Source organism: Oncorhynchus clarkii, chromosome 12 (genome assembly GCF_045791955.1).
Source record: "Oncorhynchus clarkii lewisi isolate Uvic-CL-2024 chromosome 12, UVic_Ocla_1.0, whole genome shotgun sequence".
In the NCBI taxonomy this organism is placed as follows: Eukaryota; Metazoa; Chordata; class Actinopteri; order Salmoniformes; family Salmonidae; genus Oncorhynchus; species Oncorhynchus clarkii.
Genome location: NC_092158.1, coordinates 22,415,264 through 22,442,956, shown reverse-complemented (window position 1 = coordinate 22,442,956; position 27,693 = coordinate 22,415,264). Strand labels below are relative to the sequence as shown.

General features: G+C 40.5%; 1 protein-coding gene across 1 annotated transcript; it reads left to right on the top strand.

Annotated features, from left to right (window-relative positions):
- On the top strand, positions 1 to 26,312 carry LOC139421926 (calcium-binding protein 7-like). Its single transcript, XM_071173062.1, has 5 exons — positions 1 to 1,106; positions 23,224 to 23,367; positions 23,503 to 23,615; positions 24,949 to 25,096; positions 25,293 to 26,312. Exons 1-5 carry the CDS (start codon positions 992 to 994, stop codon positions 25,418 to 25,420), a joined length of 648 nt encoding a protein of 215 aa, XP_071029163.1. The 5' UTR covers positions 1 to 991; the 3' UTR covers positions 25,421 to 26,312.
- The last annotated feature ends 1,381 nt before the right edge of the window (positions 26,313 to 27,693 follow it).

Sequence of the window (27,693 nt, the reverse complement as noted above, 5' to 3'; positions counted from 1 at the left end):
AGAGCAGACTGCTCAAGGATCAACCTACACACGGAGTGTTTCTCCATCAGAATAAAGAGACAGTGGGTCGACCAGGAAATCCAGTGACTATTGAATACCATGACAACTCTTGTTTTTAGTTTTGCTGTTATTTAGTTGTTAGGCTATACATTTTTTTTGTCTATTTTTGCCGCCAAAAAAACGTGTTAATTTCACTGAGAACCTTACCGATGAAAATCTGTTCAATAAGCTACTGGTTGCAGCTGTTTTTGGCTAATGGTTATTTACAGTTGTATCGACTGGTCTCAAGAAGTGAAGATAAAGGAACAGGAGAGGGACGTGTGAGGAAACGGAAGGCATTAGCCTACCTTGATCTATGATTTAACACAAAAATATGTGCATGCTAGCTAATCCTATCAAACACGAAATAGAAGTCTTTAGTCTCACAATTATGTAATGGCGTGCATTTTAAAGCGGGTGCATACTTCATCTGCGCTTGACTCGGATTTGTAATTCACAAGTTGTGTTTTTATGTATAGTTTTTTTGTATCATTATTTTATTCCCAGATATGCGGAATATAATATGTGGTTTCAAATTGGAGGTTTTGGTGTAACACAGATATTCGCTATGCTTAGGTGGATCATTATTTGAGACAATAACATAGATATAATTACACCTGATAATAAACTTTCTGCACTATATGTAGCACTTATATCCTTTGGTAATTGTATTGCAGAGTTGGCGTGACATATGTACACAAGAATTCTTGTTGTATAGCCAGCCATTACATGCATGAAGCCAAAGGCAGAGACACCTGCCACTTTGTCGGGGACTACACGTGCTTCGATTCCGCTACTGTTTTCTCAACAGGCTACACCAAAAAACAGAAAATATCAAGTGACATAACCTGAAGAGATTTTTTTTCTCCAAAGTGCACTATAGTAAAGTTTTGTTCAGCAAACAGTGAGCTATAGCCTATGAAGATCGCGACACAGATTTTCCCTCGCAGAAATGCCAGTGCGAATGCCAGTGCGAACCACCAGGTTGATGTACAGGGGAATTTGCACTATTCCAGATATCCTGTCATACCGGACCCCCATTAACCTGCCTGAGGATGAGGTGGAAGGTGAGTCATGATTGTTATATCTACAGATGTAGGATCTTAATTTGATCACGCTTTTGTTGTTGAGAATTTCCTGCACAGCAGGAAATACAAACATATAGTGTATTTGAGGCTTAAAAATGCTTATGAAGTTTGTAATTTCCACTTTGAAATTTCAGACTTGACTTGCACTTGTAAAAAAATGATTAACCCCTACAAAAATGTCCATTATTGTATCAACAAAAAATGTATCAACCCCTAAAAACATGTCCATTAACTATAATAATTTATATTGCTGTTGCTGCTGTAGAAAACTGTCTCAAATTAAAATCTTACATTGTATTGTTTCATGTCTTGCCTAAATCCATTCTAAATGTGGCGGATCGATCCAGCCAGGGTAAGAGAATGACCTTAGACTTGACCATAAAATGAGTCACATAAAATGAGTCAGCAAGTTGGAGAGCGCCTCACAGATACGGGGCTAAATGTTTGACACCAGAATGGTCTCAAGCAAGAGCAGCAATTACAACGTAAATGTACTCACATTATTGGGCCTGCTGTAATATTCTCTATTTTGGTGATAAAGCCAGAGCAGCCGGTGTTTGAATGATATATTGGCACGGGTGTTGTTAGGTCCGAGATGAATTTGAACGCCGGCAAACCGTGCTAATATATCCTCCAAACACCGGCTTCGAGGGAATTATACCTTTCATGCAATGGGTTACCAAACATATTGAAATAATGATTGACATATTTTCATTAAAAGCTTAATTTTGATGAATTTATTCATACAATTTCATCTTTCCACAAGATATAGTCCCGACACAAATCTAGGGTTGCTAGAGACGCGACACAGTCATTCAGTCTATTTGTTCAGTATCTATGGATGTGACCCAGTCGTTAGTTCTAAATGTTCCATTGCCATACTGGCTGGCAACGTTCTTATCCCTTGCTTGCTAGCTAGCCAACTATAATAACAACAAACTAGCCGCATTTAGATTTGTTTAAGCTGTATTCTAGTGACATTTATTTGGATACATCCATAACAATGAGCTAAATTCAAGGCCTACCTTCAAATTCAGTGCCTCTGCTTGACATCATGGGAAAATCAAAAGAAATCAGCCAAGACCTCAGAAAAAAATGTAGACCTCCACAGGTCTGGTTCATCATTGGGAGCAATTTCCAAACGCCTGAAGGTATCACGTTCATCTGTACAAACAATAGTACGCAAGTATAAACACCATGGGACCACACAGTGTCATACCGCTCAGGAAGAAGATGCGTTCTGTCTCCTAGAGATGAACGCACTTTGGTGCAAAAAGTGCAAATCAATCCCAGAACAACAGCAAAGGACGTTGTGAAGATGCTGGAGGAAACAGGTACAAAAGTATCTATATCCACAGTAAAACGAGTCCTATATCAACTTAACCTGAAAGGCCGCTCAGCAAGGAAGAAGCCACTGCTCCAAAACTGTCATAAAAAAATCCAGACTACGGTTTGCAACTGCACATTTTTTTCCCACCTTTATTTAACCAGGTAGGCAAGTTGAGAACAATTTCTCATTTAGAATTGCGACCTGGCCAAGATAAAGCAAAGCAGTTCGACACATACAACACAGAGTTACACATGGAGTAAAACAAACATACAGTCAATAATACAGTAGAAAAATAAGTATATATACAATGTGAGCAAATTAGGTGAGATAAGGGAGGTAAAGGCAAAGAAGGCCATGGTGGCTAAGTAAATACAATATAGCAAGTGAAACACTGGAATGGTAGATTTGCAGATTTGCAATAATGTGCAAAGTAGAGATAGAAATAATGGGATGCAAAGGAGCAAAATAAATAAATAAATACAGTAGGGGAGGAGGTAGTTGTTTGGGCTAAATTATAGATGGGCTATGTACAGGTGCAGTAATCTGTGAGCTGCTCTGACAGCTGGTGCTTAAAGCTAGTGAGGGAGATACGTTTTTTCAAGTTTCAGAGATTTTTGCAGTTCGTTCCAGTCATTGGCAGCAGAGAACTGGAAGGAGAGGCGGCTAAAGGAAGAATTGGTTTTGGGGGTGATCAGAGAGATATACTGTACCTGCTGGAACACGTGCTACAGGTGGGTGCTGCTATGGTGACCAGCGAGCTGAGATAAGGGTGGACTTTACCTAGCAGGGTCTTGTAGATGACCTGGAGCCAGTGGGTTTGGCGACGAGTATGAAGCGAGGGCCAGCCAACGATAGCGTACAGGTCGCAGTGGTGGGTAGTATATGGGGCTTTGGTGACAAAACGGATGGCACTGTGATAGACTGCATCCAATTGATTGAGTAGAGTGTTGGAGGCTATTTTGTAAATGACATCGCCGAAGTCGAGGATCGGTAGGATGGTCAGTTTTACGAGGGTATGTTTGGCAGCATGCGTGAAGGAGTGGCGGGGTAGCCTAGTGGTCAGAGTGGTGGACTTGTAACAGTAAAGGTTGCAAGTTCAATTCCCCAAGCTGACAAGGTACAAATCTGTCATTCTGCCCCTGAACAGGCAGTTAACCCACTGTTCCTTGGCCGTCATTGAAAATAAGAATTTGTTCTTAACTGATTTGCCTAGTTAAATAAAGGTTACAAAAATAATATTTGTTTGCGAAATAGGAAGCCAATTCTAGATTTAACTTTGGATTGGAGATGTTTGATGTGAGTCTGGAAGGAGAGTTTACAGTCTAACCAGACACCTAGGTATTTGTAGTTCTGTACATATTCTACGTCAGATCCGTCCAGAGTAGTGATGCTGGACGGGCGGGCAGGTGCAGGCAGCGATTGGTTGAAGAGCATGCATTTAGTTTTACTTGTATTTAAGAGCAGTTGGAGGCCACAGAAGGAGAGATCGTACATTTTGGAGAAATGTCCTCTGGTCTGATGAAACAAAAATAGAACTCTTTGGCCATAGAGAACATCATTATGTTTGGAGGAAAAGGGGGAGGCTTGCAAGCCGAAGAACACCATCCCAACCGTGAAGCACAGGGTTTGCAGCATCATGTTGTGGGTGTGCTTTGCTGCAGGAGGGATTGGAGCACTTCACAAAATAGATCATCACGAGGAAGAAAAATGAAGTGGATATATTGAAGCAACATCTCAAGACATCAGTCAGGAAGTAAAAAATTGGTCACAAATGGGTCTTCCAAATGGACAATGACCCCAAGCATACTTCCAAAGTTGTGGCAAAATGGCTTATGGACAACAAAGTCAGGGTATTGGAGTGGCCATCACAAAGACCTGACCTCAATCCTATAGAAATTCTGTGGGCAGAACTGAAAAAGCATGTGCGAGCAAGGAGGCCTACAAACTTGACTCAGTTACACCAGCTCTGTCAGGGGGAATGGGCCAAAATTCACCCAATTTATTGTGGGAATCTTGTGGAAGGCTACCGAAACATTTGACCCAAGTTAAACAATTTAAAGGCAATGCTACCAAATACTAACTGAGTGTATGTAAACTTCTGACCCACTGAGAATGTGATGAAAGAAATAAAAGCTGAAATAAATAATTCTCTCTACTATTATTTTGACATTTCACATTCTTAAAATAAAGTAGTGATTCTAACTGACCTAAAACATGGAATTGTTACTAGGATTAAATGTCAGGGATTGTGAAAAACGGAGTTTAAATGTATTTGGCTAAGGTGTATGTAAACTTCCGACTTCAACTGTATATCCGTAGAAATGATGCCAGTTGATTCATGATTTCGACTGGCTGAGAAATGCTGCCTGCCTGTCTGTCTTGTCCCGACTCCCGACACATTCATTATTATGGGACAGCAGGAGATCAAATTTGAATATTGAATCAATGTTGCCAAAGTCTGAGACAGACAGCAAGGATTTTGCAAATCTCTGCTGTTGAATACAAAATGTTAGTCCAAAAGAAATGTGAGATAATGTCTAGATGCTTTTTGTAGTGGAGCTCAAGTATATAAATTGCCTGGGAGACAGTGTATTGCGTTGAGTGGATTGCACAGAGTAAATGGGCATTTTAACATCATAGATTTAGCCGGTGGCAACTTGTGGAAAGGACACCAGCTGGAATGCGGTTTTAATAACCAATCAGTATTCAAGATTAGACCCAACCGTTGTATAACATATGTTCTTGACCCATTAATTTGTACATAAAACAACTTACATGTGCACAACTGTTAAAATTGGGGGATCAAAGTAGTGTAACGTTTCACCACATTGGGTTGCGACACATCAGTGGGCACCAAAGTGTTGTTATTGTTGTTAATAATGATCCTGTTTTGATGGTAGTTCCACCATTAGCAAAATAACTGAAATCCTGATCATTTAAATCCTTCATCCTGCAGCATGTGACAGACAAAGAGAATGGGTGCTAGTGTGCATGCAAATCTGAGTGTGTGCTATGAATATTATTATTCTAAGGCTTGCAGGCCTGGAAAAGCATGCTGAATATAGCTAGACAATATTTGTTTGAATGTTGCTTGAATGCTCCTAGACAATAGTTGTTTGAATGTTGCTATAATGTTGCTAGACAATAGTTGTTTGAATGTTGCTATAATGTTGCTACACAATATTTGTTTGAATATTGCTTGAATGTTGCTAGCCAATATTCAGGTCTTTGTACTTCCATTTTTTGTTGTATTCGTTGTCTGATACTTTATTCCTGTATTTAATTATACTTAAATTGACTTCATGCAATCCTGTTTCACAGAAGCCTTGTTGGACCTACATGTCCCAAATCTTAGTTATGTCAAGCAGTTAATGATCTCTCTCTCTCTCTCTCTCGCACTCTCAATATTCCTTCTTTATTAATCTATCTTGCCAAACATGGGCGATTCAGACTGCCTGTGAGTAAAGATGTGTATACAGATATATCTCTCACAGCAATCACTCAATTCACTCCATTATTCTGATTCATATGTATTGAAGCCCCTGCATATTGCTTACTGCAAGCTATTTCCTATACAGGCCACCCAGCATCCACAGACTTTATCTATCTGTTTACTCTAATAACTTTTCTGATTTAATTCAGTAAAGTTATGACTTATCATCAACAGAGTAGCTGCGGATCTTACTATTCGGGACCCTTCTTCCTGACAGCTAAAGCTCCCGAAGCTTTTGCACATGTTTGGGATTCTATTTACGCACAGTCTCTGCTCTATTCGTAGAGAACAAGTGACTCTGGCGAATGGTGCTCATTTAATAAAGTTATATCAAAGCTGAATCAATTTCTGCAAGATCACATAATGATAGTATTTTACATAAAATAACAGAATATAATAGCATAGTCTAAGATCACTGTAAAACAATAAAACACCACCTAATTTATTGAGATTACAGCATGATGGTAAAAATTTTCTCTCATGTAGCCGAAACTCAACAGCCATGCCACTAGGCAAAAATATGTGCTTTGAAACAAAACACAGGTAGGCTATGCTACAGTTTATTAACACCATCTGCCCTAAAATTCAGTCACTTTACACAATTCAAAACAACAAAGTAGCCTGCTTCGAAACAACACTATATAACTCAACAAGATCTAAATCCATATCCCCATGAAACTGATTGAGATAAAATGGTTGGTATGCAGATTCTGCATGGACGTCTCACCGGTTAAACCTGAAGAATTATCATTCAGGATTGACAGTGAGAAATGTGAAGGGAGGGTGACAACAAAAATGTGTGCGCAAAACGTGATTCGGATCGTCAGCTCCGGAACGGGATACAGGGGAGCGGGACAGAGCGGTTACCTATGGATCGCAAACCACTGCCTATCATTAATGCGTTGGTGCTGCAGGGAGGGGACATATAGAATCAGGAGAAAGAGGATATCACCAAGTGTAACTGTGTAGCAGGATAAATCCAAAAATGTCACCAGAATTTCCTAGGAAATGCAATCAGATTTTCCTGAGAGGATGTACTGTAGCTAAAACAAGCCGACGTGTTCAAAACGTACCCCTACCTAAACGTACAAATTACCTTGACTAACCTGTACCCCGCGTATTGACTCGGTACCGGTACTCCCTGTAAATAGCCTCTTTATTGTTATTTATTGTGTTACTTTTGCTAGTTTTTTACTTTAGTTTATTTGGTAAATGTTTCTTAACTCTTTCTTGGACTGCATTGTTGATTAAGGGCTTGAAAGTAAGCATTTCACTGTTGTATTCGGGGCATGTGACAAATAGAGTTGGATTTGATTTGAATATAATCTGTGTATGTCTGTTTTTTCCAATTTTGAAACACAGAAAACCAAGTACTTAGAATCCAAATAGAAGAAAACTATTTTTGCCAATTATTTACTTCTTCACACTTCCAGAAAACAACAGTCATTATAATACAATGCATGTCCATTCTGACGTTAGAGGGAGGGTCCTCTAACCCTGAAGTAAAGGAAATGGTGCATTTTGGTCCATTGGTGTGCACTGTGTACATGGTATGGCATTGGAACTCACAATATGTGATGACTGCTGATGATGAGCATGACTCCCGGCTGCCAATTAAAAGTGAAAATATTAATGTCATTGACTGTTTTTATGAAGGTCATTGATGATTGACAGCAGGCGATGGTATGGGGCAGGGAGGAGTGTCTACTATTTGGAAGGACCAGATAACAATGAGAGAAGCTGCATTGTGAAATCTGAAAACAAGTGGTTCATGGAGATTTGAAATTGAACTAAATACATAGGAATTAAAACAATCAACAAAATAATAAAAACCTTAAATATTGATCGGCATTGACACATCACTGTTCTAGTTGACCTTCGTTTGGCTATAGAGGTTGCAAATCATAGAGAACCTATGGGTTTGGGTAATATAGAACCTAGTCTTGCACAGGATATTTGGTCCTGGGTGACGAGATTATAGAACCCAAATATAAATATAGAACCAAATATAAACTGGAGACAATGCTTTGTCTACTACTCCAGGAAGAATGGACTGTGGAGTTGAGTTCATAAGGGATGTTTTCATTTTGAAAAGCCAAATTCTAAAGTTCACATAGGTGCATCTCAGCAGACGGATCATTAAAGAGATCTGGCATTGGGTAAAAAACTAAACCCTGCCAGAATATTGCAGCCTTCCTCCTGTCTGAAAGGGCAATTTGGTGGTTCCTGCAATGACAAGATACACATTAATTAGAATAAATGTGTTTTCATAAGTTTCGTGGAAGTTAACAATGGAGATTTTGTTGTAACAAAAAAGAGATGAAAATCAGATCAGTCTTTTGTGCTGATAATTAAATCCCCATGTTCTGTTTCTGCTCTTGGTTAGACACCCTGGCCCCAGATCTGGCCAAACTGTCTCGCCCTAAAATTCCATCATCGCTTTGAGCAATTCATTTGCTGTCAAACAGCTGTACATTTTTTGGTCCTGAATATGAAACTGGTATACTTTTTTATTTATCACAATTTTCTTTCCCAATTTTGGTCTAAATGTTACTTCAGACAAGTTCCCTACTTTCTCCCCCTTCCACTGGCTTCTTCCATTTTTGCGGTAATGCTGCAATTAGTTGGTTGTAATTTTGAGTAGAGCAGACATTTCCATATATTTTTGTTAGCTGCATGTGTGACATAATTCCACAGTCCTATTTATCAAATCAAATATTATTTCTCACATGCACCGAATACCTTACCTTGAAATGCCGACTTACAAACCCTTAACCAACAATGCCGTTTTAAGAAAATAGAGTTAAGAAAAGATTTACTAAATGAACTAAAGTAAAAAAGAAAAGAAATAACACAATAAAATAACAATAATGAGGCTATAACCTGTACAGGTTAGTCGGGGTAATTTGTACATCTAGGTAGGGGTAAAATGACTATGCATACTGTAGATAATAAACAGCAAGTAGCAGCGGTGTAAAAACAAAGGGAGTGGGGGTGTCAATGCAAATAGTCTGGGTGGCCATTTGATTAATTGTTCAGCAGTTTTATGGCTTGGGGGTAGAAGCTGTTAAGGAGCCTTTTGGACCTAGACTTGGCTTGCCGTGCTGTAGCAGAAAGAACAGTCTGCGACTGTTTCTTCCTCTCACACCTCTTGACAGTTTAATACTTTCTGTGAAGTACCCATTATTTACTATCTTTACACCTACGGCTGCTATACTTGAACCCATTGTATAAGAGATTCACCAAAATTTAAATATTCAAGGCATTTATATATAAATCTCAATCGTACTTTATCAAAAGTATTTTCAAAGTCCGCTAAGAATAACAGGCCTGGTTTTCCTGATTTTTCATAGCATTCTATTGTTTCCAGTACTTGTCTTATATTATATCGTACTGTATCGTCCATGTAAAAAACCTGTCTGATTAGGATGAATAATATCCGACAATACTTTTAAAATTCTATGCGCTATGCACTTTTCTATATTTTTTTGCATCACAACACTGAAGTGTAAGGGGACTCCGATTTTTTTAAATGGATTGGATCTTTATATTTACCACTTGGGTCCTGTTTCAGTAATAATGAAATCAGACCTTCTTGTTGAGTATCTGATAATCTACCATTTTGATAGTAGTTAAAAACATGCTAATAACAGTCTTCTGAGTACATCAAAAAAGGTTTGGTATACCTCAACTGGTATGCCATCCAGCCCTGGAGTTTCCCCAGACTATAATATATTACACTTGATCTTTCTTGAATAAGTTCTTCCATTTATTTTTGTTTTTCCTCTAACGTATTCTGTGCCTGTATGGTACTGTTTTGGTTAGTATCTATCTGTACTGTTAGTCCCTCTATTTCCTTTCTTAATATGAATTATTTTGACTTAAATTGCTTTTGTTTTAAAAATGAGTATTGAATTGCATGGCCTCTAAAGGCACATTTAAAAGTGTCCCATACAGTAAGGGGATCTGCTGTACCTACAATATATTATGTCAGAAAAAGCCAGTTATAAATTCTTCTGTCCTGGTTAAAAACAAGCTGTCATCCAATAGGGGTTGATAAAGTTCCCAATATCCTCGCTCACTTGGACATTCTGTAAGAGAAATGTATATGCCAAATATTTGATGGTCCAACTGCATTCTGTCTCCTGTCAACACTTTTTTTAAAACTTTTGGTGCTAGCGAAAATGACATAAGTATTCAATACTACTAACTTGATTGAGCCTCCACCATTTATATCTCACTAGTTCAGGATATTTAACCCTCCATATATCCACTAGTTCCATTATATCAATGATATTCATGATTTATTTAAGTGCAGAAGGGTGATAGTTTGTAGTGTGATGAGGTTTTAAAAACCTCTTAAGGATCTCTACAGATCGGTGTCCCACCCTCTGGACGGTTGAGCTAATGTGTGCTAATGTGATTAGCATTACGTTGTAAGTAACAAGAACATTTCCCAGAACATAGACATATCTTATATGGACAGAAAGTTTCAATTCTTGTTAATCTAACTGCACTGTCAAATTTACAGTAGCTATTACAGTGAAATAATACCAGGCTATTGTTTGAGGAGAGTGCACAGTTATGAACTTGAAATGTTATTAAATAACCAATTAGGCACATTTGGGCAGTATTGATACACAATTTTGAACAGAAATACAATGTTTCATTGGATCAGTCTAAAACTTTTCACATACACTGCTGCCATCTAGTGGTCAAAATCTAAATTGCGCCTGGGCAGGAATAATACATTCTGGACATAATTGACAGCATGGCCAATGTTGATTGTTTATCATTTTAAACTTGGAAAAAAGTCCCTTAATCCCAGATTTGGGACCACACAGCCATTGTCACTGATTCCTTTCAAACCACTCGTTGAATTTGGGATTTCCAACTTGTTGTGTCATATTTATGTCCAATGGCCGATGATCACCGCTACGTTTTTTCTATAATTTTTCTTCCTTATTTCTCTTCATATGACAAGGATTTAAAAGGATTTGCAAGTAGATTGTCAACTTGATTCATGATGATGACTGCTAGCTAACATTGTGAAAGTATGATGTTAACATGATCGGTTCAATCAAAGTGATTTGACATCCTTTTATCTGTGGCCAATGACCTTGAGCCTTCTTGGATGGGCACTTTGTTGGCAGCAGCTGATGGGATAGAATTTTCAATGTCTCCTCTTACACTTGGCAGTGACGTAAAGTCCACATGAGTGACAGAACACTGAGCCAATCACGGCGTAACACTCCGTATTTTCTGCTGGCTTTCCCAACCACCACAGAAAGCACTGACCTAGGCTGAAACACCTGCATTTTGGAGCTGCCTTTCTCAAGAAAACAAAAAAAAGACCATGTTTGTATGCAGGTTTATTAACTCAATGATACTGTATATATTATTTGAACATTGTTTGCAAACTGATATGTGACACGTATTAATTCCACAATAACATGCAAAACAGGCAAGCCCCCCCCCAAAAAAACAAAACAAAAAAGTATTTTATTTATTTATTATTTTCTAAAAACCTGCCCTGAAAGACGGATTGCCACTGCTTGTAGGCTTGATAAATTAATGGTAATGATGTTGGCAATAATGTTGGCAATTTATATGAAGGATTGTTACCTATAACCAGGATTGTTACCTATAACCAGGATTGGCATTAAAAGAATTGCATTTTTGGCAAGCAATTATTGTTTTGGCCATGTACTGTCATAATCTCCACCCGGCACAGCCAGAAGCCACCCCTCAGAGCCTGGTTCCACATTAGGTTTCTTCCTAGGTTCCTGCCTTTCTAACACACACACACACACACACACACACACACACACACACACACACACACACACACACACACACACACACACACACACACCACCCTTCCCCTTCAAACAACCACAAGCTCAGACGTGAGCCCAACTCAAGAGAAGGCTTAATGTGCGAATGCATATACAGTTGTAGCTGTTTGAGAAGGCACGCAAAATTGAGCAAGAATGGGGAGATATGATTAACCAATGTCAAGCCTTAGCTGATGGTGCTCAGATACAACCCCTACCCTGAAATACACTAACCTGAAACACACACACACTGGTCCCCCGTTGTGACCATTTTACCAAGCATCTCTGTGCAGTCAGACCTTTTGATTATTTTGTCCCACCAGGGCCACAATCATTTGCCCCCTCTCTGATTGTGACCCCCTCCCCATGGGTTATTGCAGCTAGTGTAGCCAGTACCGCTACTACCTGTGTGGGGGCATCCCACCGGAATCCCCACCAGCTAGGTACAAGGTCATCAAGGTTCTCATTAGCACCTTTGAAAAATTCCTTGTAAATTATGCTCACATATCCAGGGGCTTTGGCTTTAGTGGAGTCCGAGTCTGCCAGGCAGTGCTACTTTAGTGGGTCTCTGACCGCGTTTATCTTTCTGTCTTGGCTGCATATAGGCTACTTGCAGTAGGCCTATAAAACAGATAAGGATTTCTCCTTAGTGTGTGGGTCACTCAGGTGGGTGTCTAGGGGACAGGGTCGGGGACTGCTCCGTCATGATAAGAAAATAAATAAATAAACTATATTTATAATCTATTTTAAAATGTATATCCCATATCTGCACAAAATTGAAAGCTCTCTCTGTCACTACTCCTGCTCGCAGACACACATGGGCTCTGGCATTTGCAACAATTTTCCTTTTTCACTCACTTAACTCCAGACTTTTCCAAAAACCTATACCGCATAAACATATACTCCATCTTCCATCACAATACACCCGCACATACCCACATACTGTGCCTTCTATGTCCTCTGTTAGCTGTGTTTTTTTTATTTATCTCTACCATGTTGATTCCTACCTAATTTTGGGCTTCTAAATACTTTTGTGTTCCAGTTCATTATATTTGAAATATGTATTATTTCAATAATTATCCTTTCTTCTAATGCTATTTTTTAAAATCTTTTTATAAATAATACGAATAGAAAGTCGAATACAAATTATTTTACAACATGCTACCTTGAATGATATAGTGTATTTGTAGTTTATTTCTTTATCAATTGTTGTATTTTCTTGTTTTCCGTTTTTTCCTTGATATTCAACTCCTCTTTTCGAACTTTGTATTATTTGGAATAGCCATGGAGTAGTCTTGGTGTCTCGGAACAATTGGTTATCAATGTACAGTTTATCGGCTACGAGAGCTACACATTTCCCTATAAGTCTATTCACCTTGAATACTGGGTACAGAACTTTGCGCCGTTCTGCAATTTCCTTCAGGAACTGATCATTCATTCCTATTTTCGTGCCAGTGAGTTTTTTGCCCAGGCTTTTAACCATTATTTTATATTTAAGAATGCAAATTTGGCAACGATTGGGCACTCATATTGTTGTCCTCTCTATCCAAAACGGTGTACGCGTTCGAAAAAGGTTTGCAGTCAGAGTGCTGTATAACTGCAGTACACTGCAGTATAAATGCAGTTAGAGTGCAGTCTAACTTCAGTGTGCTGCAAATATTTTATCCAAATAACAAAGGTTTCTTTACTGCAGTAATTTTGCAGTATAACTGCAGTTAGAGTGCAGTAGAACTGTGCAGTTATTCAGTGCAGTTATTCTGCAATTACTGCGTCCGAAACACTACAGTCGACTGCAGTTACTGCAATTTTACTGCAGTTTTAAAACTGTAATCTTTTTTTGTGAGGCTTGATTTTGTCAACAGTATCACATGGGATCTGTAGCGCTTCAAGGATAAATTCTTTCCCCATACTTTCAGGATCTTTCACCCTCATTTTCTTTAAGCACCAGATTTTCTCGCATGGATCTAGTCTGTATTCCATGTAAGGCTTCTCTTAGAAACATGTTCTCCTTTTTAAGTTCATTAACATCAGATTCAATAGTATTGACTGTACCTTTTAGCTTGTTTGTTTCTTTCTCCATTGTCGCTGCTTTTTCGTCACTCGTTCTCCTTTATGTTTTTACTGACAAGTTCAAATTCTCCCAATTTATAATTTCTTGATTTTAGCAGGTTGGTTTCCACTCTTACCGTACCAGGTGGTGTCTGTCGAGGAATCGCGTTGTTTTCTCTTGGAGTTTGGTTCTTCATTTTTTCCCCTGGTTCCTCTTTGACATGTTTTGACCTCGACTGCATGTAACGAATACGCTGGGAGTCCAAAAGCAGGTGCAGAAGGTGAGTTTAATACAGAACTGATACAAAAGAACAAACATGGGAAGCGTACTGAACGTGAGAAACAACCAATAACACCTAAGACTGATGGTTAGTGGTTGGTAAACCGGCGACGTTGAGCACCGGAGTGGTGAAGCGGGAGTAGATGTGACAGTAACCCCACCCCCTGACCCCCAGAGGGCGAGGGGTGGGCCGATCTGGATGGCAAGGGTGGAAATCTCAAATTATGTTGGGATCTAGAATGTCGTCCACTGGAACCCAACACCACTCTTCTGGACCGTACCACTCCCAGTCCACCAGGTACTGCAGTCGACCCCCACGACGTCAGCAGTCCAAACCTCCTCTGCATGCGAACCACTCATCTGCTGCTTCGGTCAGGCTCTGAATCCACGGGGCCAGGGCCGGCTGATACCCCAGGACGCACTGGAAGGGAGACAGCCCAGTGGAGCAGTGACGAAGTGAGTTCTGGACGTACTGCGCCCAGGGAAGGAACCGTACCCACTCCTCCTGCTGGTCATGACATTGACTCCTAAGGAATCTTCCCAGCTCCTGGTTGGTCCTCTCCACCTGGCCGTTGGACTGAGGCCGGTACACGGATGTGAGGCTAACCGTGACCCCCAGCTTCTCCATGAAGGCTCTCCATACCCGTGAATTGGGGGCCACGGTCGGAGATGATGTCCTCCAGAAGGCCATAGTGCCAGAAAACCTGTTGGAACAACGCCTCAGCAACCTGGAAAGCGGTAGGAAGACCACAGAGAGGGATAAAATGGCAGGATTTGGAGAATCTGTCCACAACAACCATAAGAGTGGTGAAACCATCAGACGGGGGAAGATCAGCAACACAATCTATGGACAGATGTGACCAAAGCTGCTGAGGCACGGGAAGGGGAAGTAGTTTCCCTGCTGGAGATTTGGATTGGGTACATAGGGACCACGAGTTGACATAGTGGGTGACGTCCTGCGCCAAGGTGGGTCACCAATACTTCTCAGAGAGGGATTGGATGGTGTGGGTGATATCTGGGTGTCCGGCGGCGAGGGATGTATGTGCCCAGGTCAACAGCCGATTCCTCACCCCCGTGGGGACATAGATGCGTTCTGGAGGGCAGGTAGCAGAAGCAGTTTCCCTTTCCAGAGCCTGACGAGGGCCACATCTACATCCCAAAACATGGGAAGATATAAAACATCAAACATGGGAAGCGTACTGAACGTGAGAGACAACTAATAACACCTATAGACTGATGACAAATGAGGGCTAAATAAAGGGGGAGTAATCAAGGTATTGATAAAGTCCAGTTGTGCCTAATGATGGGGCACTGGTGTGCGTAATGAGAGTTGCCAGGTGTGTGTAATGATGGGTTGCTAGGACCGGTGGTTAGTAAACCGGCGACGTTGAGCGCCTAAGCGTTGGAGCGGGAGTAGACGTGACAATGCGTTCGTAATATTTATCAATTAACTTCTCTGTCCTTATACGTTTTTTAGGGTTATTATCCAGTTTGAATGTTATTGCCCACGAGCAAATGGATCCGTTTTAAATATGTGGTCAGGTGTAGTGCTACTATTTGGTCCGTTTTAGAGATAATGAATATTGCAATTTCTCATGAGGCATTCTGCACCTCCATCTTCAGTCCGCCTGCTAAATAGTTAACCAAATAGATAGCCGGACAATCTCAAATGTCTTTTATTGTCTGCCTTATAAAGTAATTGTCTTTTGGCCGGGTGACTGGTTTCTGGGACTGATTACACTGTAATACTGCACTGTCCAAGTTTCAATATTAAAAACCTTTGTGCTCCTTGATGATTCTGCAAAGTGCTATAATAATAACTGTATCATGTACCATTTTCTCACCAAAATTGTTACAGTTGCTATATGACAGAATAATTATTACCAAAATAATGCATTAAAAAATATATTGAAAATATTTTTTAAAATATGTGGTCAGGAGGTGTAACTATATTCATCATCAGGGAACTAAAGGGGATTACAGCGAATGGCACTTTTTGTTATTCTTCCCAATCAATATTCCCTACGAACAAGAGTCAACACCTCAAAATAATCCGACTGAAACGGTTCATTCAAGTGCACCTCGACAGCTATGGCATAGTCAGGAAAGCATTTTAGGACTGCCAGTTCTAGCCCTTGAACAAGTCTGCCGAGCAAGATAAGACCACAGAGCACTGATTTCCTTAGAGTGAGATCCCATGTCTCAGTCTCCACCTCTCTTCCTGTTTCTCAACTCACAACTGACGGAGCTCACAAACGTTCTTTATAGATCACAGAATGTCAGAGAATCCCCCAGACACAAGACATTGTTGTATGACTCAGATCACTTTCCACTTTGTATGCAAATCTGTCTTCATACATGGTTACAAATGGGAAGATAAGCACCTCATATAGAGATGAGGTCTCTGACTACTGTAAATCTGAAAATGAATTAGCTATTCCATTTGATACAATGCTAACATTTGACAGAGACCCATAACCCTCTGTATGGCAGCAATGGTCCCCATCAGCTGATTTACACATAATACCTAACACACAGTTGAACACACACTGGACTCTAATTGGGCTATAATAGAGTTCATACATAGGGTGTGTTCGTTAACTCCATCTGGCTATCTAATCCGATTTCAGAGCACTCTCTTCTGAGTGTGCCAGAACTCAGAATAACTGATGAATTTAGGAACGCTCAACATCCATCGAAAATGACCGGTGTCAGTAAACATCTGCAAAAGAAGCGCAATTAAATTGTTGCCAGCAGCACATTGACGTGTTCTCTCATTTTATGTCTAGAAGTAGACAGCAAGCTAGCTAACTTTAGCCAGTTAGTTTGGGTGCTTGACTGCCGTTGTGAGGTCAGAATGCTCGGATCAACCCTACTCTTTGGTTAGAGCGTCCAGTGTGCTCTCTAAATGTTCAGAGAGCGGCAAGCTCTGAATGTTCAAACAGACAATCTGACAAAGCTCTGAATTTACGAATGCCCAGAGTGCACTCTGAGCGCTCTCTTACACTCCAGTGTGAATTTACGAACGTACCCACAATAGAAAGAATCATCAGAATTATATTTCATTGAGAAAGCGTTGCTATAAACAAAGTGGCATGGCATTGTTTGAAGATTGTTTGAACAAATTAGAACACAGTAGTATACAGTGCTGTTCTCATCAAATACTGTTACCCTACTGTATGTAGGTGGGTCAATTCCGAGAATGTGGTAAGCTGTGGTGTCCTCGTGGACTCACCCGCTGTTTAAATTAGTACCAGGAAGGCTTTTCCCACAGTGTTGAATCTGCAGGGTCCCAGAATAGAGTGAACTATAAGAGGGTTTCCATCACCTTACCTCTTACTATGTAGAGTCCACCTCTGGTATATAGCAATATAGAATCTTAATTTGATCACTCTTTTGTTGCTGAGAATGTTCCTGCACTGCAGGAAATGCAGATGGGCTTTGTGATTTACATAGATTCACTGAAAACCCACTCTAAAGCACGGTTATATTAACAGCATTACACTTTTCATTTAGCCTACTTTTGACCTGCTGATAGCCTAACCACTGATCAAGCAACATTATGGACTAAACATTCAAATCCTGTTGCTGCAGGATTATTTTGCTGTAACAATATAGGTCAAATTAAGTTCCTAAATCTGTAGCAGACAGCTTGTACCGCAATTGCCTTGGCACATCAGAAGAATCAGAGTTTCCTGTTGAGTCTGTAAAGCTGAATAGATAACCCGGGATTAGTTATTTGTTAAAGCTGAATTATTGAAAATGTCATAACAAAGATCAAGTCATGACTGGAGATTGTGATAATTTCTTGGAGAGCTCCAGGCTCACAGTAAGCTATCTGAAGACGAGGGATCTCTGGAAACCCTCTCTCTCTCTCTCTCTCTCTCTCTCTCTCTCTCAATCTCTCTCTCTCTCTCTCTCTCTCTCTCTCTCTCTCTCTCTCTCAGCCGCAGTCTCACTGAATGCAGAACCAATGTCACAGTGCCAATTCAGCTATATTATGATAAAAAGACAAGCCTTTTGAAAGAGAGAGAATTCTCATGAAATGGATGAGCATGTCGCTTAAAATTGAATATCTGACACCAGCTTCAGCAAATGTAATTGTCAGTCAGTTGGAACCACACAGTCTTGTGATTTTTCATTTTTGTTTGATTGTTGTCAGTCATTTGTTGGGAAAACATTGGGACAATGCAGAATAGAGCTATTTCACCCATACAAGACCTACCTGCAGAGTGAGACAGACAAGCAGAAAAAACTGTCCTCCTCAGAGAGGGAAACTATGGTCCTGAGGCACTGGGGAGGAATAGGGCTCAGGCTCATAGGTGACCTTTTGTTCAGGGGGAACGGAGCAGACAGACCCCTGTAGAGGTCCCCTTTCAGGGCTGGGATCACTACACCAGAGATGGTTTCTTTCTGCTCTACAGAGCAGATTGATTGAGGAGATTTTAATACACCTCTAGATTGGAATCTTTTAAAGTGACTACCAGGTGGAAATTAAGGAATTGACTTATATCTTCAATAATGGAACGTTGTTCGGTGTGTGTTCAGAGTCCTGCCGCTGCTCAGGAATGTCAGCAATTCTACAGATCAGATGTGTATTGTGAGCATAAATAATGATAGTCGACGTGAGAATTCAACTCCAGTCAAATATCTGCACTTTGAAGAAAATGGACATGCGCACGCAGGCGACGAGCTAGGCTCTGTAGTATTCCATTCTCAAAGAAACAGATCATGAATTTAACTCATTTGTTAACTAACTGTGGATTTTTAAACTAACTGTGGGAAACTAAGGTTTTGACTGACTTTGAAGAAGTTCTGAACATGTAAAATAAATGATATGCCAAGGGAGCTAAGGTTTTAAAGTACAACTCTTCTTCGAATAGGAGCAATTTGGTGGCCATAACCTTGACATTAAATCAAGGACTAAGACTTAAAACTACGACCTTCAAGAATCTATGACCTTCAACCTCTCTCATTCATATTAAGGATATCTGTTAGAGAGCCAAGATATACTTGGAGCTGAATCGTAATATTCAGAATTGACAATTAACATATCATAACATTTATATAAAATATGGCTGTTTTGAAAGAGAAAACAAATAGGTGAAAAAGTGAATAATCGCTGCCCCAATAACGCTCAGTCACTGGAGGCTGTATCTACAGCCACAACACTCCAAGGGGCATTGCATTTATCAGCCTGATGTTGTCAGTTTATTAGGTACACCACCCCATTCACAAAAATGGTTAGCTCCTACAGACAGTGAGTCACGTGGCCTTGGCTTGCTATATAAAGCAGGCAGACAGGCATGGAAGCATTCAGTTACTGTTCGATTGAACGTTAGAATGGGCAAAACAAGGGGCCTAAGTGACTTTGAGTGCGGTATGATCGTTGGTGCCAGGCGCGCTGGTTCCAGTGTAACAGAAACGGCCGGCCTCCTGGGCTTTTCACGCATGTCAGTGTCTAGGGTTTACCAAGAATGGTGCGACAAACAAAAAACATCAAGTCAGCAGCAGTCCTATGGGCAAAAACAGCTCATTGAAGAGAGACTTCAATGGAGAATGGCAAGATTCGTGCAAGCTAACAGGTGTGCCACAAACAGGCAAGTAATGGGCGCAGTACAACAGTGGTATACAGAACGGCATCTTGGAACGCATAACTCGATGGTCTTAGTCACGGATTGGCTATTACAGCAGAAGACCACACAGGGTTCCACTCTTATCAGCTAAAGACAAGAAGAAGGGGCTCCAGTGGGCACGCGATCCCCAACACTGGACAATTGAGGAGTGGAAAACATTGCCTGGTCCAACGAATCTCAGTTCCTGTTGTGTCATGCTGATGGCAGAGTAAGGATTTGGCATAAGCCAATGGCCCCTTCCTGGCTGGTGTACAGGCTGATACCAACTGAGCAACATTTGAACGCCACTGCAGCCTCCAGCTGTTCTGGAGGCAAAGAGGGGTCTGACCTTTATTTAACTAAGCAAATCAGTTAAGAACAAATTCTTATTTACAATTACAGCCTACCCTGGCCAAACCCTAACCCGGACAACACTGGGCCAATTGTATGCTGCCCTATGGGACTCCCAATCACATCCAGGTTGTGATACTGTCTGGAATTGAACCAAGGTCTGTAGTGACACCTCTAGCACTGAGATGCAGTGCATCAGACTGCTGTGCCACTCATGAGCCCCAAGTGGAGGGGTGTACTAGATGTGTGTACATAATAAACTGGCCAATGAGTGTATATCAACAGTAAAAGTTGGCAGTGTATGAGCTAGAAGACAATTGTTCAATCACACCCATTGATCAGGAAGTAAGACGTGTTGCTATTATAATAATATCATAAGCCATCAAGTAGATTGTTTTCTCTAAAGCAACTTACAGTGATACATTTTACATGGGTGATGCCAGGAATTAAACCCACAACCCCGGCATTGCAAGCACCATGCTCTACCAACTGAGCTACAGAGGACCATTGTGAGGCATTGAGAGGGGCAGAAAGATGTCTGATGGCCAGGTCATTGTGACCTCATGCTCTACCAATGTTGTGTTGCTTTACAGTCCCCGCTGTTCCATAAGGTGTTTTTGTATTTATTTTTTAAATTACATTTTACTGCTTGCGTCAGTTACTTGATGTGGAGTAGAGTTACATGTAGTCATGGCTCTATGTAGTACTGTGTGCCTTCCATAGTCTGTTCTGGACTTGGGGACTGTGAAGAGACCTCTTGTGACATGTCTTGTAGGCTATGCATGGGTGTCTGAGCTGTGTGCCAGTAGCGTAGACAGACAGCTCGGTGCATTCAACATTCAACCTCTAATAAATACAAGTAGTGATGAAGTCAATCTCTCCTCCACTTTCAGCCAGGAGAGATTGACATGCATATTATTAATATTAGCTCTCTGTGTACATCCAAGGACCAGCTGTGCTGCCCTGTTCTGAGCCAATTGCAATTTTCCTTAGTCCTTTTTTGTGGCACCTGACCACATGACTGAACAGTAGTCCAGGTGTGACAAAACTAGGGCCTGTAGGACCTGCCTTGTTGATAATGTTGTTAAGAAGGCAGAGCATCACTTTATTATAGACAGACTTCTCCCCATCTAAGCTACTACTGCATCAATATGTTTTGACCATGACAGTTTACAATCTAGAGTTACTCCAAGCAGTTTAGTCATCTCAACTTGCTCAATTTCCACATTATTTATTACAAGGTTTAGTTGATGTTTATGGTTTAGTGGGTGTTTTGTTCCAAATACAATGCTTTTAGTTTTAGAATGGATGTGGTGAAAATTGAATTATTATCCGAAACAGTTTATTACATTGAGGCCCTGGTATTTGTATCAACCTTCCTAATACTGCCAAGATTAGAGACATCCATGAAACTACTTGGTACGGAAAGAGATAACCTTATTAATCTCCATTATACACAGGATGTGAAGGCTGAACAACTTTCTCATTCATTCAATCATTAATCACGATTTCCTTTGATGTGCTTTCTGGGAAACATATCAGTTATAACAGCACTCACTGTAATTGTATTGTGTGATTTGTCTTGATCCTGCTGTTGTGTCCCAGAGCAGTAGGGTCAGTCTGACCCTGGCCACAGATTAGACACAGGGACACATCTATTTCAGCATTCAGTACACCAAAGAGGTTCCGATATGCCTTTTATCAATTGCATTTAACAGAAGGTTAACACATGCACACAAGTGCTCAAATTATTCATCACAAAAAAGTCATTTGAGTATAGGCTAATTGGTTTGCATGCTATTTCTATTGCAATTCCCCTGTCAAAAAATGAAGTTGTGTTTTTTTTTACAGATAATTACTTCACTAGCATATTGTAATTCAGATCCCATACATATAACAATACAATATGTATTGGATACTTTGTATGTGAAATCTGCAAATCCTTTGGACTTTGCCTCAACTCACTAAATATAAATAGCCACTCAATTGTTATACTGTTTAAGTAACAGCCTCCTTGGATTATACATTCAGCAGGGGAATATAAAAACCAGTTCCTCGAAACACATTATCCACTTAATTTGTCATTTTCAAACCCCTTGAGTCTTGTTACAATTGGGTAAGTGCAATATTTAAAGCCTCTTTGTCACTGGAAGGACTATTCACCACCAAATGTGGATTTAAAGTGGCATTTGCATGGATTATGCGCAGGTTGAGTTTAGCGTTTGAAATTAATTTAAGGTGAAAGGAAAGCGGTATACCTCATCTGAGCACAGTATTGTTGAAGTTTGACGTGCTGGAATCTTATGACTGTATGCACAATATGCTCAGTTTGTACTAGCTGATTCTGATCTGTTGTCTTTTACCCAGCCTGGAAAGATGGCTCAAAACCTCATTGGTGATACACTGTATCTAAGTAAACTCCAGGTCAAGGATATTACAAGCCTTATCCAAACAAACATATAAAGCCCCTTACCATATTGATGAGCATTTTGTTTATTTGTAACCCTCCAGATCTGGTATGGAAACTATTCCTTAACCCCTAGCTACTGCTATTAGGCTTGTAGCCTCTCCTCTTGTGCTACAGTATTCTGTTTGAAGTGAATGAGATACAGTTGGCATCACAGATGTAAAATGTCAGTCCCTCTGCTGTTTGATGCAAACAAACACTCAGCCAACTAGCCGCAATAAGATATGAACATAAGACCACATATTTCTCAGTCAGCATTATTTACGTGAACACAACGCCACATAACTCTGAGTCTGAGCATAATTAACACATCAAATCAAATCAAACTGTATTTGTCACATGCCGAATACAACAAGTGTAGACCGTTAAATGCTTACTTTCAAGCCCTTAACCAACAGTGCAGTTCAAGAAGAGTTAAGTAAATATTTACCAAATAAACTAAAGTAAAAAATGACACAATATAATAACAATAACGAGGCTATGGGGGGTATAGGTAGAGGTCATTTGTACTTGTAGGTAGTGGTGAAGTGACTATTCAGTTCTCTATGAGTGGTTTGAGAGGTCAGGACAGCTCTGTTGTGTGGCGGGGAAATGTGAACTACAAATGATCAGTGCATTAGAAATAGAATATCAGACTAGTCTCACTAGTCCTTCTACCATCCATTTCCCCACAGAGATCCGCGAGGCCTTCAAGGTGTTTGACAGAGATGGAAATGGCTACATCTCAAAGCAGGAGTTGGGGGTGGCCATGCGGTCGCTGGGATACATGCCTAATGAGGTGGAGCTGGAGATTATTATCCAAAGGCTGGACATTGATGGTGAGTTACAAACATACGCAATTTTAAATGAGGTTTACTGGGATAATTCAAGATAAACCATTGGCCCCATTACATGTGTAAAAGTGTCTGGCTGACAGAACTATTGACTAAATATCCCCTCTCCTGTCCCTGCAGGTGATGGCCAGGTTGACTTTGACGAATTTGTTGCACTGCTTGGACCAAAACTTATTGCTGCTGGGATGCCTGATAAGTTCCACGGGGCAAACTTTGACTCTGTATTTTGGAAGGTAAAGTATCACTAGTATCCCTATCAAAAGCCTCATCTGTGCAGTCTCATTCTCTTCTTTCTCTTTCAGAGTTAATTATGGCTTAATATTTCCTCATCAGAGTGAGATGATTTTCCTGAGGGCTTTTAAAGCTTTTGTGATTATAAACCACAGTCAGTCTAATTAGAATTACCATAAAAACATGATAGGAGCTAAATGAGTCATTAAAGAGAGGCCAATTCCACTGTGGTTATGAAATCACGTATTTTATTCCTAATTGCCATTGCAATCGTTCCCCTGAGATTCACATTTCTATTCAATTTTTCCATGAGAGAGAGAGTAGTGCAGAGCAATGTTCAGACAATTAATACAAACACTTTCTTAGTTGCTTTATTGTTTAAATTCTTCATCACTCCGTGATGACTGGATCATGACATTGGATGTCATAATAGTCAGGGGGCTGTTCATGATTTTAAACTTCATAACAGTAATTTACATCAGAAGAGGCTGGTAGGATGAGCTATAGGAGGATGGGCTCATTGTAATGGCTGGAATGGAATAAATGGAACAGAATCAAACATGTGGTTTCCATGTGTTTGATGTATTTGATACAGATCCATTAATTCCATTCCAGACATTACAATGAGCCTGTCCTCCTATAGCTCATCCCACCAGCCTCCTCTGATTTACATCCATGTGTCTGTGTAGAGATAGAAACCCTTGCACCTCTTATAATTGTCTAACATAGAAATGCTCCCCGAGGTAAATTTGGAGTCACATGATGAAATGTTGTGTGGTCCTCCCAGTACGACTCGTCGGGGAGCATGCAGTTTATTAGGCTACAGATGAACTTCACAGGGTGGTGAAAGTGTAAGTGGATGAGCTTAATGCTCCTTTACAATAAATATTGAGGGTCTTATTCTGGTGACATGATGATCGTTGCTTTACTGCTGTTTGACAAATAAAAAATATTGTTGCTCTTATCCACAATAATCTCATCATGTAGACTAGCCTACCCGCACTGTATCTGTTGATAGATAGAGCACATGTACCAAGACCAGAGTAGGCATGTGCTATTTAACACAACAGTTTTTGTGATAAAACTATTGGTGGTGTGGAACATTTTTGACACGATATAGCAGCGTTTTTATTCGGTACATGAAAACGTGACTTTTTTGGTGTGCATTACCTCATCACACACTGATTGTTATCTGCAACAAGTACCTTTGGTGGAAACACACCACTGGTGGAACATTTGCATATTTTTGATGTGTATTTTTGGATATTCGCATGAAAATCTGTCGCCTGTTGGATGGAAACCTAGCTAGTGTTTGTGTCTGGTACTATCCCCCAGTGTGACATGTCGAAGCTAACGGTAGATGAGCTGAAGAGGCTGCTGTATGACACGTTCTGTGACCATCTCACCATGAAAGACATCGAGAACATCATCATGACCGAAGAGAGCCACCTGGACAACCAAGTGTGCCAAGTGGACATTGACAGTAAGAGCTTCAGCCAGCACAATCATGTTTAACACATTGCTGATAAATACAGCTATGCAATATTTCTAATGAGCAAAATTCATGCTACCGTCTTACGAAGGCTTGTAATCGATGAAGTACAATGTATTGTGTACTGTTTTCCTGATAAATTTCTCTCTCTGTCATTGTCTCTCTATTTTTCTCTCTCTCTTCACAGCGAGCCCGACACAACAGGTGAAGCACACTTGTGTGCGGAAGAGTCTGATTTGTGCTTTTGCCTTTGCATTTATCATCAGTGTAATGCTTATTGCAGCTAACCAGATGCTCCGTAGAGGTATGAAGTAGAAAGTCCTTCACTACCAGAGGGGAAAATAGTTTTCTTCATTGTCCTTTCACACTCAATCCAGTGACTAAGCAGAGACAAATTAAACTGGAAAAAAAGAACCAAAATGACATGGATTTTCTTTGATTCAGAGACATACACTGAGTGTACAAAACATTAAGAATACCTTCGATATATTAAGTTGCACCCCCAGAACAGCCTCAATTCATTGGGGCATGGACTCTACAAGGTGTCAAAAGCGTTCCACAGGGATGCTGGCCTATGTTGACTCCAATGCTTCTCACAGTTGTGTCAAGTTGGGTGGATGTCCTTTGAGTGGTGGACAATTCTTGATACACACTGGAAACTGTTGATTGTGAAAAACCCAGTAGCGTTGCAGTTCTTGACACAAACCGGTGCACCTGACCCCAACTACCATACCCAGTTCATAGGCACTTAAATATGTTGTCTTTCCCATGCACCCTCTGAATGGCACACACACAATCCATGTCTCAATTGTCTCAAGGCTAAAATATCCTTCTTTAACCTATCTCCCCCACTTCATCTACACTGATTGAAGTGGATTTAACAAGTGACATCAATAAGGGATTATAGTTTTCACCTGGGATTCATCTGGTCAGCCAGTCATGGAAAGAGCAGGTGTCCTTAATGTTTTGTACATTCAATTACCATTCTGTCCTGAGATCCATTTAGAGCCAGAGCATAGACCGAACCCCGTTACTAAAACCGTCAACTGGACGAATGGGCATTCAGTGATGTAAAGTAACTAGTTTTAAGCTTCAAAATGTATTGGTCGTGTGTACAGGATACACATGCTATTCATATACACGTCCAACGAAATGCTAACTTGCAAGTTCCTTCTCGACAATACAACAACAATAAGAAATAATAAAAGATAAGAATACAGGCACCGTTTCAAGTAGATGTCCTGGATGGGTGGGTACACGGTCCCAGTGATGAACTGGGCCGTCTTCACCATGGGACTTGCGGTCGTGGATGGAGCAATTCCCGTACCAGGCCGTGATGCAACCAGTCAGGGCACTCTCAATGGTGCAGCAGAAGTATCTGGAGAGGACCCGGGGTGGCATGCCAAATTTCTTCAGCCCCCTTAGGAAGTAGAGGCGATGTTGTGGTGGTGTAGCGGTCCATGTCAAGTCCTCGGTGATGTGGATGCCAAGGAACTTAAACTGCTGACTCTCTCTATTGCAGTCCCGCTGGATGATGTGGAACTATACTGAACAAAAATATAAAAGCAACATGCAACAATTTTAATGATTTTACCTAGTTACAGTTCATATAAAGAAATCAGTGAATTTAAATAAATTCATTAGCCCCTAATCTATGGATTTCACATGACTGGGCAAGGGGTGTAGCCATGGGTGGGCCTGGGAGGGCATAGGGAGCTCCCCACCCACTGGGGAGCTAGGCCCAGCCAATCAGAATGAGTTTTTCCTCACAAAAGGGCTTTATTACAGACAGAAATACTCCTCAGTTTCATTGGCTGTCCGGGCAGCTGGTCGCCGACGATCCCACAGGTGAAGAAGCCGGATGTGGAGGTCCTAGGCTGGCGTGGTTACACGTGGTCTGCGGTTGTGAGGTCGGTTGGACGTACTGCCATGCTCTCTAAAATGATGATCAACATGCCAATTGCAAGCTCCCTCAAAACATGAGACATCTATGGTATTGTGTGACAAAACTGCACATTTTAGAGTGGCCTTGTATTGTCCCCAGCACAAGGTGCACCTGTGTAATGTTCATATTGTTTAATCAGCTTATTGATATGCCACACCAGTCAGGTGGATGGATTATCTTGGCAAATGAGAAATGCTCACTAACTGGGATATTAACAAATGTGTGCACAAAAGTTGATTGACTAACAATTTACCTGTTGCGTTTAAATTTTTGTTCAGTATAAGTACAAATAATTTGAAGTACTACTTAAGTATTTTTGGGGGGTATCTGTAGTTTACTTTACTATTTACATTTTTACATTCTGCCATTGCATAGCATGTAGCCAATGGCAGTCGCTAAAGAAAATGATATAAGAAGCGAATGAGATTGGAAATGGGGAAATATGATTTTGGTGAACTTCTTAAACACATAAAATATTAATTATCATTATCAAACCTAAGATGGGATGGATCTGCCAATCCGAAGCTATTGAACCACTGTTCCAACTGCTGGCTCACCCCAGTTCTCCTTCTAAACACACAGCACGTGTAAATTACATGTAAATAATACCAAGTAATACAATTTGTGTACTTCCTCTGTGGTG